Source organism: Pelobates fuscus, chromosome 5, assembly GCF_036172605.1.
Source record: "Pelobates fuscus isolate aPelFus1 chromosome 5, aPelFus1.pri, whole genome shotgun sequence".
Lineage (NCBI taxonomy): Eukaryota > Metazoa > Chordata > Amphibia > Anura > Pelobatidae > Pelobates > Pelobates fuscus.
The window spans coordinates 28885619-28906610 of NC_086321.1; the positions used below are offsets into that span (position 1 = coordinate 28885619).

The 20992-nt window shown below is 39.2% G+C and overlaps 1 protein-coding gene across 1 annotated transcript in view; it reads left to right on the plus strand.

Annotated features, from left to right (window-relative positions):
- MCTP1 (multiple C2 and transmembrane domain containing 1) overlaps positions 1–20992 on the plus strand; it is a 680185-nt gene that overhangs the window by 233663 nt on the left and 425530 nt on the right. The window contains exon 7 of the mRNA XM_063453691.1: positions 19703–19867. Within this exon, the coding sequence (XP_063309761.1) occupies positions 19703–19867 (165 nt within the window). The remainder of the gene's footprint in view (positions 1–19702; positions 19868–20992) is intronic.

The following is a 20992-nucleotide window of genomic DNA, read 5'->3' on the forward strand; positions in this document are numbered from 1 at the left end:
CTGGATGATAGACATGATTGGCACCCCGTTTCTTGTCAGCTTGGACTTTCGCACGTAACAAGCCTTTTGCAGAGCTGAATGAATGGAATCCCAAGTATCATGAATAGATTCTAAACGGGTGTTTAAAGCAGGAATGTCCGTGTCTGAGAATTCAGAAGGGAAAACAGTGGGGTGATAACCCTGATTTACAAAGAATGGACTATGATTAGAAGATTCATGAGTCGCGTTGTTCCTGGCGAACTCAGCCATGGGTAAGAGTTCATACCAGTTAGACTGATTGGCATTGATAAAACAACGTAAATAGGCTTCTAAAGACTGATTAGCCCTCTCTGCTGCTCCATTTGTTTGAGGATGATATGCTGACGAAAAGGAGAGTTCGATACCCAATTGTTTACAAAAGGAACGCCAAAACCTAGAAATAAATTGGGTACCTCTGTCAGACACTATGCTTTTGGGTACACCGTGCAACCGAAAGATCTCTGTAAGGAAACCAAGTATAGCCAACCTAGTTCGGTAGTTTCCTCCCGAAATCCATACGAAATACAAACAGCTTCACAAGTTAATTCCCTTGGTAAAGCATACGAATTCCAAATAACAGTCAGAGTCCAGGATCAGGATACAAGTAGAACTAACTTTTATTCACATACATGGCTTTTTATGCAGGTCCCCATGCAAGGGGACATCCCACAGGGAGGAGTAACATTTACCCAATCCTGTACAGTAAAAATATAAACACACCCAACACAAACAGATAGTTCCCTCCCCTAGTCCTGGAGATAATCAGGTCTGATACAGTGACAGCCTAATTATCTCCAGGCTGAAAAATCACTGTTTTCCCCAATTTCTGGAACACCCGTTTATACATGGAGTATCCCCATAAATCCTATGTCCCCTGATAGCCCCGATCTGGGGGACCAACATATCTAAATTTCACCCAGATCGGTTCAGGGGTTCACAAAAACCATGGAAGTCCTTTGTGACCGGTTCACCGTGGGTGGGCTGCCCAAAATAGTTCCAGAGGTTCGTGTGGTTTTGCCGGTCACTTTAGAAAAAGGGGGAAAACAAATAAAAGTACCGAATGGCTCCTAGCAGCGATTGTTCCCCTCATTCGTGTGCACATTTGGACCGAATAGCGCTCTTCTAGCTAATCGGTATCTATAGTTCCAGCGTTCGTATGATTGAGACCGGTGTTCGGGAAGTCGAGTGTCCGATTTTAGTTCCAGACACTCAACGACCAAGTCCCGCTGCCTTTGTTTGACGAAAAAAAGATGGCCGCGGTTTTCTATGCCTCGTGGCATTCGGCAGTACGAACGCTGACCGCACACATAGAGGGTGAAAGTGATGCCGGCTTTGAAGTTAAGTGAGCCAGGGGTGGTCTTTGTTCGGCAGTTCTACCTGCCGATTGCAAATAAACAGAAAAAGTACGAAATATGCAGAAATACCGGAAAATAGAGTCATTTCTTCACAATCTCTCTCAAGAATATCTGAACTAGATCTTGAGAAGATGGTAATTTTTTAAGTGGAATAAAATGTGCCATCTTCGAGAATCTATCGATGACCATAAGGACTGTATTGAACCCGTTTGAACTGGGTAGATCCACAATGAAATCCATGGCTAAATGGGTCCATGGAGCATTAGGTATGGGCAGTGGTTGTAACAGTCCAGGGGGTGATCTAGGAGGAACTTTAGAAACGGCACATATTTGACATGCCCCCACATAATCTTTGATATCATTCCTAAGAGTAGACCACCAAAACCTCCTGGAGATAGCAGAGAGGGTTTTATGGACTCCAGGATGACCTGCTGTGAGGTTATCATGGAATAAATCAAGTACCTTCTTTCTTAGCGGAGGTGACACATACAGTTTATCCTGAGGTTTTCCCACGGGTGCCTGAGTTTGATCTGCTATTATGGCCCAGAAGAGTGGAGAAGACACTTCGGAAACTGTGGTGGCAATGAGGCATTCTGGAGGTATGATAGGAAATATCTCTTGTTCAGGAACTTCATCTGTCTCAAACTGTCTAGAAAGTGCATCTGCCTTTGTGTTCTTAGTTCCAGGTCTATAAGTAATTAGGAAATTGAATCTGGAGAGGAACAATGACCATCTAGCCTGACGAGAGGACAATCTCTTAGCGTTCCCTATATAAGCCAAATTCTTATGATCGGTAAAGATCAAAAGTGGCTCTTTGGAACCTTCCAAGAGATGCCTCCATTTCTTAAGGGCAAGTACAATGGCCAAAAGTTCCCTATTCCCTATGTCATAGTTCTTCTCTGCAGGTGTGAGTTTGCGAGAGTAAAATCCACAGGGATGTAAAGGCGTATCAGGATTTTCTCTCTGAGACAGAATGGCTCCAACTCCTGTTTCTGACGCATCCACTTCTAGGACAAATGGCTTGGTTGGATCATGATGGGTCAGGACAGGTGCTGAGGAAAATAAAGATTTTAACTGTTCAAATGTCTCTCTTGCTTCTTTGGGCCAAGATATGCAATTTGCTCCTTTTTTGGTTAGATTGGTTATAGGAGAAATTACAGAAGAAAACCCTTTAATAAATTTGCAGTAGTAATTCGCAAAACCTATAAAGCGTTGTATAGCTTTAAGGCCCTTGGGCAACGGCCACTGTAAGACTGCCTCCAGCTTGCGGGGATCCATCTGGAAACCAGACGGAGATATAACATATCCAAGGAATTGTATCTCCGTTTGGTCAAACTGGCATTTCTCCAGTTTACAGTAGAGACCGTTCTGTAACAGGGTTTTGAGTACTACTCTCACATGTCCGTGATGTGTCTCTAGGTCTGGGGAATAGATGAGAATGTCGTCTAGGTACACTAGAACGAACATGTGGAGGTACCCTCTTAGGACATTGTTAATAAAATCCTGGAATACCGCTGGAGCGTTGCATAATCCAAACGGCATAACCAGGCATTCGTAATGTCCCATTCTTGTGTTAAATGCGGTCATCCACTCGTACCGTCCTTAATCCTCACTAGGTTGTACGCACTTCTGAGATCGAGCTTAGTGAAGACCCGAGCTCCTTTCAACCTGTCGAATAACTCTGATATAAGGGGAATAGGGTAGGCGTTTTTTATCGTAAGCCTATTCAAACCCCTATAGTCGATACAGGGGCGTATTTTTTTTAGAGACAAAGAAGAACCCAGCCCCGGCGGGTGAGGAGGACCTACAGATATGACCCTTTCTGAGAGCATCCTTTATATACTCCTCTAAACAAAGATTTTCTTGGGGGGGATAAAGCATAAACTCCTCCCTTTGGAGGCATAGTACCTGGTAATAAATTTATGGCACAGTCATAGGATCTATGTGGAGGCAACCCCTCTGACTGGGCCTTGTTGAACACCTCCTTTAAATCCAAATACTACGGCGGTATCTGTGTGGTCAGGGGAGGTGCAATGGGAACATTGATGGTACCAATTGGTTGTGGTATCTGCTTTAAGCAAACACCTTTGCATCTCTCACCCCAACTCACAATCTCTCCTTCAACCCAATCTAAACGTGGATTGTGTTTCAGGAGCCAAGGGAAACCGAGTATTATCGGACATGTAGGTGAAGATATCATTTGAAAAACCATCTCTTCAGAGTGAAGAATACCCACTGAGACAGTGATTGGCAGAGTTTCGTGTGTGATGAAAGGCTGGGTAAGAGGCCTTCCATCAATGGCCTCGACTGCTATAGGTCTCTCTTTCTGTCTTAAGGGCAGGAGATACTTTGCAGAGAATTATTTGTCTAGGAAATTCTCCGCTGCCCCAAAGTCAATCATAGCCTCACAATGTACAGCGGTTTTCTTAAAAGACAAGGTAACTCTGACAAGGAAACGGTTCTTAGTCAATTTAGGGGACATATACATCACACCTAAGGTCGGTCCCCGTACGTGCCTTAGGTGTGCCTGTTTTCCGGCTGAACCGGGCATGAAAATCTTTGATGCCCCTTCTTGCCGCAATACATACATAACCCTTCATTACGTCTGTGTTGTCTCTCTGCCTCAGTGAGTTTAGCAATACCCAATTGCATGGGTTCAGGTTCTGGAGGAGGAGCTTGGCTAATCACCACTGGGTTAGAGAAACGAGGGGCTATGGACAAGTTAGGACGTCTATTACGTTGTTTGTTTTTCTCTCTTTCTCTGAGCCTGTTATCGATATCTATCATGTACGCAATAAACTCATTGAGATTAACCGGAAGGTCTCTAGCTGCGGTCTCGTCCTGTATACTCTCAGCTAGTCCTTCAGAGAAGGCAGCCACCAAACCACTATTGGTCCAGTCAACTTCGGACGCCAGTGTTCTGAACTCTATGGCGTAATCGGCTACAGAGCGACTGCCTTGTTTTATCCTCATAAGGGCTTTGGCAGCGTTCTTTTCTCTGCCTTTAGGTTCAAAAGTAGCCTTAAATGCTGTGAGTAAGACACTGTAATCACGGGCTACTGCGTTTCCACTCTCCCATAAGGGGTTAGCCCAGGTTAAGGCCTTTCCTGTTAATTTGTTCATCAGATAGCCAATTTTTTATCTATCTCTAGGGAATGAACCTGGGGAGGCTTCGAAGTGGTACTCAATTTGGTTTAAAAAAACTCTAAATTCTTTGGAATCACCTCCATAACGAGGGGGAGGTGAAAGGGTTATGGACGGTGGTTTATGTGGCACGGGAACCACTACAGGTGGCGGAACCACAGGTGGTATAGGAGGGGCCTCTAAATAGGCAGTCCTCTGGAGCAAGGTCTGAAATGCCTGGGCAAATTGGTCTAACCTGTGGTCCATATCCTCCACCCTACTCTCACAAGCAATCATATGTTTGCATAGTTCTGCAGGATCCATTGCCCTGTCGTAATGTCACGACTACTAGTGTGGTCCAGCACGCAGAAACTATGTAAACATATGCATAAACAAGGAAAGGAAAATAAAAGGACAGAGCGTAAACTGGACCTTAGAATGGCCGGACTAATACGCCAGAGACAGAGAATGGTCAAAGGGAAAGCCGAGGTCAAGGAAGCCAGAAAATACACAATACCGTAAACACAAGCCAAGTCAGGGAAAACAGAATTTAGAATAACCAGGGAAAAGCCAGGATCAGGATACCAGGAAATCAGATACACGAATATAGAGCACTCTCAGGAAACCAGGAAACGGAAACCACGACAGAGCAAGGTACTGGGGTGAGTTAGGGATTTAAATATCCTTCTCTATGCTCTGATTGGTCAGAGGGCGACCTCTGACCCCAAAACGTGCGTGTGCGTTGACGTCGTGACGTCACGCACACGTTAGTATAATTTTCGGGGGCGGAGCTAGAGATGGACGCGACCACGCGGTCGGCACCATCTTGGATTTGGGCGCGATGCCCGGAAGACCTGGGGGAGCAGGTAAGCTTGTGTTGTCGGCGAGGCTGTGCCGTCCGGGCACGGCCGTGTGACTCGGCGGGCCGGCGACCGCAACACATATACACTGACAGCCAGACGTACACACTGACAGCCAGACGTACACACTGACAGCCAGACATACACACACTGACAGCCAGACATACACACACTGACAGCCAGACACACACAATCACTCAGATACACACTGACAGACACACATACACAATCACTCAGACATACACACACTGACAGCCCCCCCCCCCCCACCTCCCCAAACATTAACCGATTACTTTTTCTTTTTTAGTTTAAAGCCACCCAGCCTTTTGGGAGTGCTGGGTGGATTTTTTTTTTTACCTGGGGTCCTGGGGTCTCTTCGGACAGGAAGGGAGGCAGGCGGGCGGCTAACTAAGAATACATGTGGGCGGGCAGCGTTGGTGAGGAAGCACTGATTAGTGAGCTATCTCTGCTCAACTCCCTCGGGCGCCACAGAGCAATGCAGAGAGCCAGAATACGATGTCATATTCCGGCTCCCGGCATCACTCTGCGGCGTGCAATTGAGCTGGGCAGAGTCAATCAGTGTTCCCTCGCCAGCGCCGCCCGCCCGCATGGATTCTTAGTTAGCCGCCCGCCTGCCTGGATTGTTAGCTAGCCGCCAGGCTAACAAGGTATTTGCCTGGGAAAAGTGCCGCCCAAGGCAAATGCCTTGTTTACCTTGCGGCAAATACATCCCTGGCTATAGGCACCAAAACAACAATAGATCATTAAACCATTTTGGTTAATAGATCAGGACCCAGCAGTCTCACTGCTCAATTCTCTGCAATTAATGAGTTAAATCACTTGCATGTTAATTTGCACAGCACGTCCTGAAAGTGGATATTCTAAGTTCCTTTATTGCACAGTCTGTTTAATCTACCATTTCTTATCTCCTACTCAGTTAATAGCCTTCTGGAGCTTACTGAAGCCTCCTGTGTGTGACTAAAGTTAAATTAACAAAGAAAACTTCTAAAGCAAATTAGCATCTGATTGAAAACAAACACCACTTTTTTATGCATCCAGGCGGTACGAGTCACACTCAGGGGAGATGTGGCTAGGGCTGCATAAACAGAAAAAAAACTTAATTGAGCAGTGAGACTGCGGGTCATGATCTATACACCAAAACTGCTTCATTAAGTTAAAGCTGTTTTGATACCTATAGTATCCATTTAAGGTTTGGCATGCAGAAAAGTACACTCAGCTGTTTGCCAAAGGCACAAAATGCAAGCTGTGGGATGCAGTTTATTCTTAACTGTTTCATTGCTGTAATGCACACACAAATAATATTAGAAGTAACATTGTTGTAGTATGGATTTTACATTTTAGTCTAAAAAATTGCCATTTTTAAAATTTCCGTTCTGCCATGTTTTCAGTTTTGGCACCAAATAATTGAAATGACGATGTTTGAAAAAGCTTGTTCTGCATTTTGCACTTTGGTTTGAATAAGTTAAATAAGTTAAAACAAAAAAATGTAAGATCATTTTTATTTTTATAAATAGAATTACTTTAAAATAAGTTGAGCTTTCTGTTACTAGAAACTATAAATAATGTTGTGTTGATTAAGTATCTTTCACAGTATCGTGGTACTTCGTTATAGTTATTATAATGTGTGTGTAAAATATAATTTTGACCATACATTATTGCTTTTTGGCAGAGAAGGATTAAGAACCCATGCGGCACTATGCAGGTTACTAGTTCGGGGGCCAGACTTCATTCTTCACATAAAAATGGTTAATGGGGCCAAGCAAATCCATGGTTCCAAGGACCCTAATTAACTCTTGAGCTCTAGGCGGCCGTGCTAGGGTCGCCTTGTAGTTAATCGTGCTTTTATTTTAGGGGTACACAATAGATTTTGTTTTAAGGTTTCTTTATCCAAAACACATGTGAGTGTTAAAATTCTGCAGGCATTAACTGTACTTGAAAGGATGATTCTTGGGGCTCACCAAAACTTTTTGAAGAACAGAATTCTCATATATGGGAACTTTACAGCTGTGAATCAGAGTCTTAATGTTTTTCGATTGCCCTGAAAGGATCATGGTGAAGATGTTGGCTTTCAGGATCACACAATCTGGGGCTATGACTATTGACTACTAAAAATTACCATTTTTTTTCTACAGTAATTCTAGAACTCCCACACCTTTTAATTTATGGTGTTTTAATATCATGTTAAAAACACACACATATATATCTGTATGAACTAAGGCTACATTTAAACTCTGAAATGTTAGTTCTCATTATACTTCAAAATCTCCAAAATTACATCAATGCTAGTAGTTATCTTTATAGGCTGTTTATTCTTAAAGATTTATTATTTTACAATAGTTCAGGATCCATCGTTATGCTATTGCCCAGCTAACTTTCTTAAATCAACCTCAACCCCTTAAGGAGACATGACGGAAATATTCGGTCATGATGCCCTTTTATTCCAGAATTTGTGTCCTTATGGGGTTAATCTCAAAAGATGCTAGCTATGGAACGGTTGCATGTATTTTAGGATCACATTTTCAAACAAAGTACACTGTTGTACCAAACCTGCATATGGTCCACAAACATATATCACTAGGTGAACTTAAGGTCACAATTATAACGTTAAAGATAGATGCAAAATACATACAGGTGAATGATGATACAAAGCAGTTAAACAGAAAGGAAGATGGGTCATTAGATATTCACAGCACACTTTTTCCTGATTTACTTATACTGTAATGTAATATAATTGAATACAAGTATTGCAGACTATTTCACCATCTAGGGGAGCTATCAGATATATGATTAATTCAATCAGGTATATAACAAAAATCTTCTGTGTGCTTATCTTTGATCTTTTCTATAAACACGTGAAAAAGAGAATAAAAAAACACATGGGAATTTTTTTATTTATTTTTTTAAACATATTTGCAGAACCCGACATTGTATATCACAAATACTTGTGCTGTCTATGCCTAGTAGGATAATTATTCATAGATTATATGCTTAGCCTTGAATCTCACTGCAATGTGTGTATTGTACAATATATACGATGCTAGAAAAAGCGGCACAGTCTTTTAAAGCAATGTAGGAGCTAGGTATTCAAATCCCATTCTGAAAATGTCGTTTACTATTTGAATTATATTTATGAGAAACAAAATAGAAAAATAAACAGCAGCTTTGTAAATGATAGATTATCGCCCATCGTGCATATATCGATATTTTTATCGGGTCACTCTTGTGGATCATTACAGAATAATATCGCCGGATGAAAGTTAATTCCAACAGGAAACAAAAGTAGAGATGACACCCTTGGAGCGAGTTTTCTTTTAAATTTTGCCCGCCTGCCACTAATGACTTGTGTCTGTTGAAACCTTATTCCCCGTGACACTCAGATAATGTAAGATGATATTTACTGCCGCAACGAGAAGGATGAATTGCAAGCTAGTGGACACCAAAAAAAAGTAATTACTGCTCAGTTCTGGTTTAGTCTCCAGCAAATTTCTGTAGCAAATGGGTTATAGTTCTCAAAACCATATATCTTCCTGCCTTGGTAGACAAGCCACACTAACTGATCATTTCTGAAAGTCATTGTGTTTGACTATAAAGTTATTTATACACTTAATTATCCAGGTTTGGGTGTAGAAGATGACATCTCCATTTTAAACACACAAAAGCGTTTTATAAATGCAGTCAAATAAACAACTTCAATAAAGAAAACCTATCGATCCAAGAGCACGTTTTAATTAATCCACATTTGCCCTGGGGCAATGGTCTCTAGGATTTTAATAAAAATAAAGAGGTCAAAGAAGCCATTTTTTCAGTCATGCCGTCATTTTCTTGGTAACTTCCATAACATGTCAGGTCGGTTTATAGCTCTCCATGGCAGCTGTGGCCAAAACATGTTTGTTGGCTTATCTCAGTACGAAGTCTCAAGGAAATGATTACATCACATCTAATTTGACTGAAGAAATCACAAAGGACTTTTGTTGAGGATGTGTAATATGCTAAACTATTCAGAGGTCCTTGAAGTTGAGTAAAACCATGATTACAGGAAAAGAAGAAAGAGCAGTACAACCCTTTTTAAATCTGCTAAAAAAAAAAAAATGTCAATATTTTATTAATGTCAAAGCTTTAAAAAATACTTAGACTCCAACTTATTCATTTGGTAATGAATAAGTTGGTAAGGTAATAGGGTATTCAGTCCAGACAACGTGTTGTGGTGTCAGTATGGAGCCTTAAAGAGGGGTGTAATTTGACCTATTAACAAGGATTTCTACATAGGGATATAGTTTACCGCTTATCTATACCTTTTGAAATAGGTTTATATTCACCCTTTCTGGTCCGTACTTTGGACTACCTATATAGAGACTGCAGGCAGCAGGGATTTTCCCCTTCTAGCATTTGCTGGTTTACGGAGTTACTCTAACAGGTTATTTGGTTAATATAGTGGACATATATAGGGTGTAGCTTGCTACACACATCCAGTGGGTCCATATTGACTCTTTAACTCTCCGTACTTTTGCTACCTGTACACCTACCGGCAATTGTGCCTTTGATAGCTTAACCTACCTGCTCCAAATGAATAAGTTGGAGTCTAAGTATTTTTTAAAGCTTTGACATTAATAAAATATTGACATTTTTTTTTTTTTAGCAGATTTAAAAAGGGTTGTACTGCTCTTTCTTCTTTTCCTGTGTTTACTGTTAATTAAGGGTTACCCCCTGCATATTAGTACAACCTGGTGACTTTTTCTCTCTGTAGACTCCAAGGTCCCAACTGGGACCGGAGTTTATTTATTCATATACTAAAACCATGATTAGGTCGCAAATTATTGATTGATACAGAGAATGAATACAGAGAATGAAGAGACACTTGTGCCACCCCAAATATAAGTTTATATCAAACATTGGATGATCACTCCCTTTCTCCCAACCGACTATACCATTTAACTTTAAACAATCCTAAAGGAACAAGTCTCTGGCGTGCCAAGACAAAATCCTTATCCTTGAGGTCACAGCAAGAGCATCTCAAACATCATGTCCTCGTCATACAAATGTGTCTCCATGTCGGAGCACATTTAGTTTCTGTCATTCGTGTCCCCCTTACGATTTAAGTTTTTTAGTGGTGGCACTCATCAATACAAATCCCAAAACACTTTTAATTTAAACACCATTCATTTAAACAATTTGAAGATAATATATGTTAAGATGTCTACGTGACTTATAGAAGATATTTTAACCAATTAAATCTTCTGAATACATGCTTTACCATCAAGAGATCAGAACCTGACAAATGCCCTGTTGTGGGCCAAAACGTTGTTTCTATTTTGCTCCAATAAATCTGCCCACTGGATTGAACTTGAGTGCCTGGACAATCATTACTTTTTTGCAAATCACAGTGTGAGGATTGGCCAACCTCAGGCCTGGTTGCATATTGGTATGTATGAAGAGATCAGAACTGACTTAATTTTGAATAGGATTTTAATCATATATTCAGACATTAAGACAGTGTATGATTTTGCATTGGTTTTCGTTCCGTATTGTAGTGAAGGGACAACTTATGTTTAATATGATGTAGAATGATGCAATATCAATTTTTCTCTTTTTCTCCCTGTGTGTTCCAAAAATGAAATTTAGTTTGGGACATCTGACACTCGTTTATTTGACGGTTAGGCCCATCCATGAGCAATATTCAGGAAAATTATTCAGATGAACAAAAAAGGGCACGGAAATGATGCAGTCACGGTACTGCACAATATATAAATATTATGTTTAGATTTTGCTGTACACTGATAGGAGCATTTCCCGTCCATTTGGTTCACAGATTTCAACATTTAATGGTTGTCCCTTAGCCATTGATCGTCTCTTTATTTGGCACCAACAGTGGATCTCTAAATCCTGAAGCAAAGAACATGCTGATCGGCCTAAATTAGGACAAATTCCAATTCTACCAAAACTGAATGCACAAGTGTAGCTATCAGCAGTATCTGGCCGTATACTGTCTCAGTGTTCTGGGTGTACCCCTACAAGGCTTAAATGGTTGCACAAATTATCACACCCCTATACAACACTATATAATGGGTTTCAAAATCATTTCTTTATTTCTTTTTTTTTAATGCTTAGTTACCAATAACCAAGCATTCTGAGTCATTTCTATAATAATGGGAAATCCAGCCTGGTCTAGGTGTTTACTACAGCATTGTTACTTCTGAGAGGAATTGTGATATCAGGAGCTGTTACATGCATGATTGGTCTAACCTGTTTTGTTATTGAAATATATTTAGCTACAGAGAACTGCATTTCTGCTGACAGAAGTTTAGTTATTCTGATAAGACTCTCATTTTCAGTCCTATAGTATATAGAGCTATATTATTGACCTTTCAAGATAGCTTACAATTCTTAATAAAGAATGGTTCAATACCATTTCCCAGAAAAGCTTCCTAAATAAAACCAAAGTGGAAGAAGACAAATGATGATAATGGAAAGACCAATATGAGCGTTTCAAAATGTTTATTTTTTTTTAACCAGCTAAAATAGTACAGTTCAGATATCATTGTGTTCAACGGACAAAAATTGGATGAGATGCATTCCACGGGAAAATTCAGAGTGGATGCGTACATACTGCAGAATGTACCCACTCCAAGATAGACCTGTTTACAAAGATGCAGATTTTTCACACAAAAGGTAAATTTTAACGCACATTCTTATTATCAGGATCTAAAGGGTTTAGATTTTAAGTCAGAGCAGAAGAAATTATCAAAAGAACAAAAGAAGCCTATTTTTCTTCTTTTTAGCGTTGGTTTTACAATTGTAATTCATAGAAAGAGCAATTATGTATTCCAATTTTTTTTTGTACAGTGAACGTTAGAAAAATTTACATAAGGCATAATAAGAATGCAATGGGATAAAAAAAGACTTTCTTTTTGCCATTTTGTATTGTTTAAATTGAAACTGATGGATGTATTTAGCAATGCGTATGTGTCAAAATTAACCGAATTAAAGATTTGTGAATATTTCACTGTGCCATGAATTACAATAAATTACACCCCTTTTTTTAAAAAATCGTTTTAACCTTTTATTGTGTATACCAGAGGTACAGTTTTGTATGTTTCTGTTTGTTTCTTTTTTACTTCACCCTTGTCCACTGTTATTGTAATATATAGGCGTAGCTCACTACATTTGTTAGTTTAATGTGGGTAGTAGCCTCTCCTTATCGTTTACATTAATTTTTCTCTTTTTGCACTTTCATCCTTCCCTTTTTAGTAGAGTTGTATTAATACTAAAAGTGAATACATTAGATGTGCCTTATGTATCACACTCATATCCAGACTGCCCTTGGATGCACACAGCAAGTACTGTATAAAGTTTGCTCTTTCAAGGCCCGGGAATTTTCTTCTAGAACCTGAGATAGTGACTTCCACCTCCACCTGCAGTCACTACCATCCCCAAGACCCCTAACGACTACGACCCTGATCTGCAGCAGTTACTTTGCCTTGTCCACCAAGACCCACAACATTACCAATGCCACTACCACCACCAAGCCGACAGCAGTGACAATACCACCACCAACACCTGCATTAGTAACTATGATACCACCACCACCTTCCATCGAAGTCCTCTCCCACCATGACAGAGCCTATGGAAGAAGACAATAACAATAAAGGAGAGTGATTAAAAGAATACCGAGGTTGAAGCTGGAGAAATGTCAGGATCCAGGAGGGTGTTTAACAAAATCTAGTGTCCTAGGATCACTGTCACACTAACTCAAAGACTTGTGTCACATCCACAGGAGAGAGTGGATAAAATGACGGTTGTGACCAATGAGAGCCTCAATAGACTGTCTGGTAATATGCATGAGCTGACCCATCTCCTCAAGCTAAAATCTATGACAGTGTCCTCACATCTCCAATCCATCTAGATAGAAGGTGGAGACCAAGGTCCAGCACCTATGTCCTGGAGAATTCATCATAGCACCAGGTCCCAAACAAACTGTTCTATCAGATTGATTAACATACAAGTAATTTTTGCTCCTTGACCTTCATTATCTGCCATTGTTATGTTACAGTAACCCCAAAATATAATTTTAAAGCTTAGTCCAACATAGCTCAATTGGAAGCATAGCTGACTATAAGAATTTGTCCAAATCAAATGTTGTGACCTTAAATTTTAAATTCACGTTGAATTCATGACAGTTCTGAAATAAAAAAAAGTTTTAATTATTTTATAACTTACCGAATGTACACATAAGATTTAATTATATGTAGGAATCAGACGACCTCTTCTAAATTCACACAGGACTATGCCTGACTACATGATAATTTTGAGTGCAATCAGTGGCAATCAGTGGCATCCAATACATTGGGTGAAATTACATAATTACATAGGCTAAAAAAAGACTTGCATTGCATCAAGTTCAACCTTTTGTCACTTCAGTTTTTACTGTTGATCCACATGAAGGCGGAAAAAAAATAGTTTGAAGCATTTCCAACATCCTTTTCAACTCCAGAATGGCAATCAGATCTCTATTGCGTCAAGAAGCTGTTATCCGACATACAAAAATTATATCCCTGTATTATGTTTTTTCAAGAATTTATCAAATCACTGTCTGGAGCTTTGTACAGACCCTGATAAAACCACCTCTTCAGGCAAAGAATTCCACATCCTTATTGTTCTTACTGTAAAGAAACATTTTCTTCCATTTGCCTTAGACTAAATCTCCTTTCTTCCAGTCTAAATGCGTGACCTCGTGTCCTGTGTATAGTCTTATTTATGAAAATATTTCCAGATAATAGTTTGTATTGGCCCTGAATATATTTGTATAATGTTATCAAATCCCCTCCAAGGTGCTGTTTTTCAAAACTAATCAGATGTACATTTTTTAGCCTTTCTTCATAACTAATTCCCCATATTAATTTTGTAGCTTGCGTGTGCAATTTTAGTGCCACAATATATATTTTTTAGAACAGATGCCCAAAATTGCATGCCATATTCAAGGTAAGATCTTAACATTGATTGATAATGCAAAATTGTGTTTTCTTCCTGAGAATGAATGGCCCTTTTTATGCATGGCAATACCTTTACTGGCTTTAACAACTGCTGATTGATATTGGAAATTGTTGCCTAGTTTGTTGTCTATAACAATTCCCAAACCCTTTTCATGTGTTGTTTTCACTAATCCACTATAATTTAGGGTGTGCATTGCTTGTGAATTCTTCACCCCACAGTGAATTTATCTACATTACATGTATTCTGCCATTTGAGTGTCCAGTGCCCAATCAATTTAAATTCCCTCTGCAGTTATATCCTACTTACACTTTATTGCCTTACCTAGTTTTGTGTCATCTGCAAGCAGTGACACTTGACTTTCATTACCTGTTTTAAGTCCATTTATAAATATGTTGAATAGAAGTGGAGCAAGAACAGAATGCTGAGGGACACCACTTACCAGTTTTATCCAGCGTGAAAATGAACGGTTAATGACAACTCTATGAACTCTTTTTTTAAGCCAATATTTCACCCAGGAACAAAAATGTAATCTAGATGCAATTTCTTGCACACTAACCCATTGTGCGAACTGTATTAAATGCCCTGACAAAATTTGAATAGATCACATCCACTGGAACACCCTAAACTATATGTCTACTTATCTACCACTGTATATCTACAGGGATATTAGCACATAATCCAGAGCTCTAGAGAAGGCATATTGTGCTGAATCCTACGAGATGCCTATCACTGGCTAGAAGTTTCCAAATGTAATTGCTGGCATAATTTCGAATATATGGTAGTATAGTACTAAATAAGTTATGGATAGACCACACACATTAGAAGTCCCCAAAGATGGATGCAAGTTGGAATTGGAGAAAAGTCTGCTTTGAGCACAGTAATTACAAGAAAGGACTGTAGATGCCCAAACTTCTGCAGAAAGTAATTTTATGTTCATTGACCCCATGCTTATTTGAGTTCCCTCTTCTACCCATTTGTCCTACCCTCCCATGCCTGCATTTATCACAGTCCCACTAGTATCACTGCCCTGACATACAGCATTTAACTGGGTCTCCAAAATTGTTGACTATTAACCATTTAGACATTGGTGGCACTTGTGTCACAGGCGTACCATCATTGCTCTAGATAATCATTTAACCCATACAGCTCTATCCGGCTTGCAGAGGTTAACTTATACCTTCATATTACCTCTTCAGCCTCCATGACATTCTAGATGACTCTGAAATAGTAGACTCAATCTATGTGTACCTCCGTTCCTCCTCTCTTTGGCACCTCATGGTTCTAATCCAACTTTTACCTGAGGGTTGAGTGAAACATTTGACAATGGAATTGTCGTGTCTTTTACATTAAATAATATTGTGCATTATTTAGATCCTACAATACTTAAGGGTTTACTTAATATTATCAATTTGACAATTAGGAAATTTGCAAATCATTAACATACACATTTTTAATTACCACAATAATTTCGTGAGTTCTTTAAATTCTTTTGTAGAGATTTGTATACACTACAAAATGATTTACAGTAATAAAATACTCTGTAATAATCAAGCGTGATTAATCTGTCAAGTGACATCAGATTATGGTTAAAGGAACACTATAGTGTCAGGAACAGAAACATGATTTCCTAGCACTATTTAGGTGGCTTGCCCCCCCATTATCCCCTTAAAAGGTAATAACATCTACCTTATATTCCTTCGGCTCTGGCCCCGCCTTGCTTCATTGCTGACATCATCAGTATTTCTGATTTCAGCCAATTCAATGCTTTCCCATGAAATTGTCAAGGAAGCGGGATGGGGAGGGGCCAATCACCAACATGACCAATCAGCACCTCCATATAGAGATGCATTGAATCAATGTGTCCCTATGCGAAAAATTCAGCACGCAGAGCGTGGAGACGCTAAACAGCAGTGCTGCACGGTGTGCAGCACTGCCCCAGGAAGCACCTCCAGAGGCCATCTGAGGAGTGGCCCCTGGAGATGTCCCTAGTGGACAATGTAAACACAGCTTGTTCTCTGAAAATGCAGTGGTTACATGAAAATGCCTCAAGAGAATGATTATACTCACCAGAACAAATGTCATACCTCGCGGCCGTGGCGCTCCGGTCCCGCCGTCCATCCTCTCCTGTAGGGAGGTGCGGACCTCTGTCTGGTGTGTCACGTGTGCGTCTGGGAGCGCGTCTGGTGGTGTGGGGGCGGAAGGTAGCCGACAGGGGTAAGCGAGACACCCGGGAATCCTTAAAGGGATAGTAGCCTATTATTACTATCTATTTATATCCTGCCTCATTTTTTCCATACCTAGCAGATTTCACCTTACCCTATATTAACCTCCTTCTGACATCACTTCCTTGCCCTGTCTTGGTTTATTGTAGCCTGAGAGCGCGTTCTGTGTACTTGTCTTTCTTCGGTTTCTGACTTCGGCTTGTTTCTGGTTATTCTTAGCTCTGGCTTCTTTGACCCTTGGCTTTGTTTATCGCTTGCTCGTACCTCTCTAACCTTGACCTTGGTTCGTCTGACTATTCCTCACGTTAAGTCCGGCCACTTTAAAGCCCGGTAATACGTCTGTCTGCGCTTGCCTCCTTTGTTCTCTAGTTTGCGTGTTGGGGAGTTCAACCGTGACACAAATACATTAAGCTGTTTCTCTGAAACTGCTATGTTTACATCTGAAGGGTTAAAACCTAGGGGACCTGGAACCCAGACCACTTCATTGAGCTGAAGTGGTCTGGGTGACTATAGTGTCCCTTTAAATCTTCCTCCTTTTATCCCCCATTTCCTTATCTAAGGGCAGGTCCACACATTATAGTTTGAAGTTATATACCTGACATCTGATTGGTAGAAGTTTATACACAAACACATTATCTCATTATTTGTTTATCTATTGTTGGTATCTGTCCAGCAGATGACTCTCTGTCCCCAGAAATCCTTGGTCTGGAGCTTTATGTTTCATTGTATGTAGTAAATCGTCTAGTAGAATCGATTGGCCTATGATTAACCCAATGTACCTTGATCAATTTATACCTGTCCGTTCTACTTTAGCTGGTTGGTAATTATTAGATTTTTTTATATCTAGACAGATATTTCATATGACATTATCTCCATACCCCTCATAGTTGTAACTAGTATTGATATAATGCATATTATTATTTATCATTTAAACTAGTGTTTTCCTGGTGGTTGTAGGTAACATACTTATATTATTTATATAAGTTTATATAAAAATATATTAGTATTATGTAGGTATACATATATATATATATATATATATATATTATTTGATTGTGATTATTTCTGCTTTAAGACGAGTCAAAACATTGATCGTATATATTCTCATCAATATACATTAAACAATTAACCATTTTTAGCTTATGAATACCCTTCCTTCATTACCACCTACACATAGTGCAGACTAATATTTTCTTCAATCACCACGATTAAATGCATTTTGATTCTTCTATGGAAATCGTAGGAAACATATCAAACCTTATATAATCATAGATATTTACTGATAAATCTCTGCTCATATCAGGGTATGTCTGAGTTTTCATTAAGTCTTAGCGTGTGTGTGACAGTGTTTGTATGTGTCACATAGTGTGTATCTGTTTGTGCTACATGTATATATGGGAGCTGATGTAAATGTAGGATACATTCACTTGATAAAATTTGCCCCAAATTATGCATATCCAAATTGCAGTTCACCACATGTCAATCATTGAATCGTGGTGAATTGAAATCTGGCTATGCAATGTTTGGTGTATAAATCCTAATGTGGTACAATAATTTAGAAGACACTATTGCCTTGTTTTGATTATTTATCTTCTGTCCTTACCAAGGAGGTTTATTTTCTAAATACTGAAATAAAATAAAAGTTAATTGCACAATTCAGGCTAAAATAGCCAAGTATATGAAACCAGTTGTTTACACATGCAAAAATCTGTTACAACTGCCTTGCCCACCTACATCCATATATTTCTGCAGTCAATTTGCTTTTATTTTGTGTGAAGACGTGAATCCTTGCCAGATGTAGTAGGATCTCGTTTTACATTTTGAATATCGTATTTCTGTTTGTTTTATTGCTATAGATGCCTAAGCAAACAATAACTTGCTTGTGAAAAAATATTTATTATATACAAAAAAAAAAGAATTTAGTCATAGCAGCGGAATAGCAAAACAGCGGATAATTTATTGGGAAATCTCTTCTTTATAACATCCAACAGATGGTGTTTTTTTGCATGCTGGGCAAACCTCCATTTTTGCCAATCCTCTTAGCCAAGAGTTTCCTAGAACCGTAATGGCTATTTAAAGATGTAAATGTAAGACGTAAAAAAATCCAATACTCTAAACACAATAGAGTAAAAATATAGAGATAATAACATTTAAATGTAATGTGTTTCCTAGTAAACCCCAGTCTCTCTATATTCTGCCATGAGGTTTTACCAAATCCGGAATTATAGTATGTGTCCTCTTTTTTCATTTTACAAAAAGTACAGATTTCAATAAAATTGTCACTATTATTAATGATCCTTATTACAGCCACCTGGCTATCAATCACACAAGCTGTCCTGTTACTTCCTAGTTTGCTCAGCTCAGTGGAGCTAAACTCAAAAGGGAGCAATTGCTCAGAGCACCGGCCTTGAAAAGACTTCTCATAGAGCTCCTGAGCTGTATTTGGAAGCCTGTGATTGGACAGCCACAGAAAGTCTGGGTGGGGATGAAGGGGAGGGCTTGCGAGGGGTGCACACAGACAGAATTTTTTAATTTTTTTTTTTTAAATCCCATTGAAGTGTTCCTTTAAGTATTGCTTAAAGGATCATTACATAATTTACTGCAGTGTTAGGCACCAAAACAACAGCAACAACAAAAAGACCAAAAAAAAAGACCCAGTGTTCCTGTCTCTGCAGTGGTGACCTCCAATTAAAAATTATGGAAACAAATGTAATAATTCTAAATTTGAGTCAATAAGTTCCTTTTTACATAAATGTATGTCTTCGCTATAATAGTAGTTCTCTTTTATCAAGTGTTAATGAACTTTTGTGACTCTTTCTACAACCTGGGAGTTTGAAGGCCAGATATATTTGACTGTTAGTCATACTTGTTATTACAAGTAGATTTAATAGATGACTTCTATACAAAGTTCCTATGCTATTACTCAAAGGATACCATTCAGAAACTGCACAAATAAAGAGATTTCGAAGTTTCTGCTAATTCAGGTAATCATATATAAGGTATTCAGGTCTTGGATGGGAATGAATCTTAACTTTTTTTTTTATAAACATGGAAACATATTTTGAAATCATCTCTTATTGCATTACCCTTATGTGATTTTTTTTTCACTTTATAGTTTCAGACACAAAGTTTACGCCTCAATGACCGAAAAACACAACTGTGGAGAGGAGTTGTGAGCATCACTCTCATCGAAGGACAAGAACTTAAGGCCATGGATGCCAATGGATTAAGTGACCCTTATGTAAAATTCCGACTTGGGCATCAGAAGTATAAGAGTAAGGTATGCAACGCCCAAGAACTCTTAATGACTTCTGTACAAAATAAGAATGTTGCAAGATCTCAATTTCTCATGATACGAAAGGGTTCTTTAAAAAAACAACTTTAAATTGGTCCTACAACAGAATGCAGATTGTTTTCCCTAGTGTTAAAATCACTGCGTATCTTTTTAAAGAGCAATATTTTGTTCTTATTAGATGTTGAATTTATTTTATATAAAAAATATTTTGCTTATCTGGTGAAATAAAATCAAGGGTTGAGAAACATAAAGTTATCCTAATAATGTACTTTGATGGTATACTGTAAAAGCTTTGATCCAGCACTGCAGTAATAAACGCATACTCTAGGGGACATAGTGATCTCGTTGTCAGTTCCTATCCTAAGGAATGGGCACAAGTCCAGAAACGAAGAAGGTATATCTGGATGTGAACACAAAGGCTGCAACAGAAATCCTAGGGTTGTAGAAGCTCAGTCCTAGAACAAGTTAAGGCAACGGAGACAAAATTAGTTTACTAGTATCACTACTTCCTGGCATGCTCACATTACTTCATGTTGTGCATCTGCTGTGTGGCTGTCATGGGGTCATACCCCAACTTACAGAAAATGGCAAATTCCCACATACTGAGGTTCTAATATAGACATATTATTGGGCCTTAGAGTGGCAAACTTAACGTTAATAAACATAAAGACAAAGTCAGGAATAGTCAGGAATAGCCAAGGTCATGATAATTAAAATAATACATAAATCAAGAAAACTAACTGGGCCAGGATTCCAGACATACACAAAGTCAAATAAAAGTCATGGTCAATATCAGAATATCAAGAGATACTTACTGTAAGCACTTAACATGTATTGTAACAGATCCCCTATACTCCGGCTGAGTATATCCGCTGAAGAGTCTCCCTGGTCCTGCAGAGTGAAAGTATGTTATAGCTCTAGTACCCCCAAGCATCAGCCAAGACTTGATGAAGGGTAAATTAGAATGCTTTATTAGGGCCAATGTGCCTGGTTATATACACAGACCCCCCCAACATGGGGTCTCCATTCAGTTTTACAGTAAGCTTGCCCAGGCGCCTCTGTGTCTGGGAGATAAGAGAGCTTGCTTTCACTTAAACTAATTATCTCCCA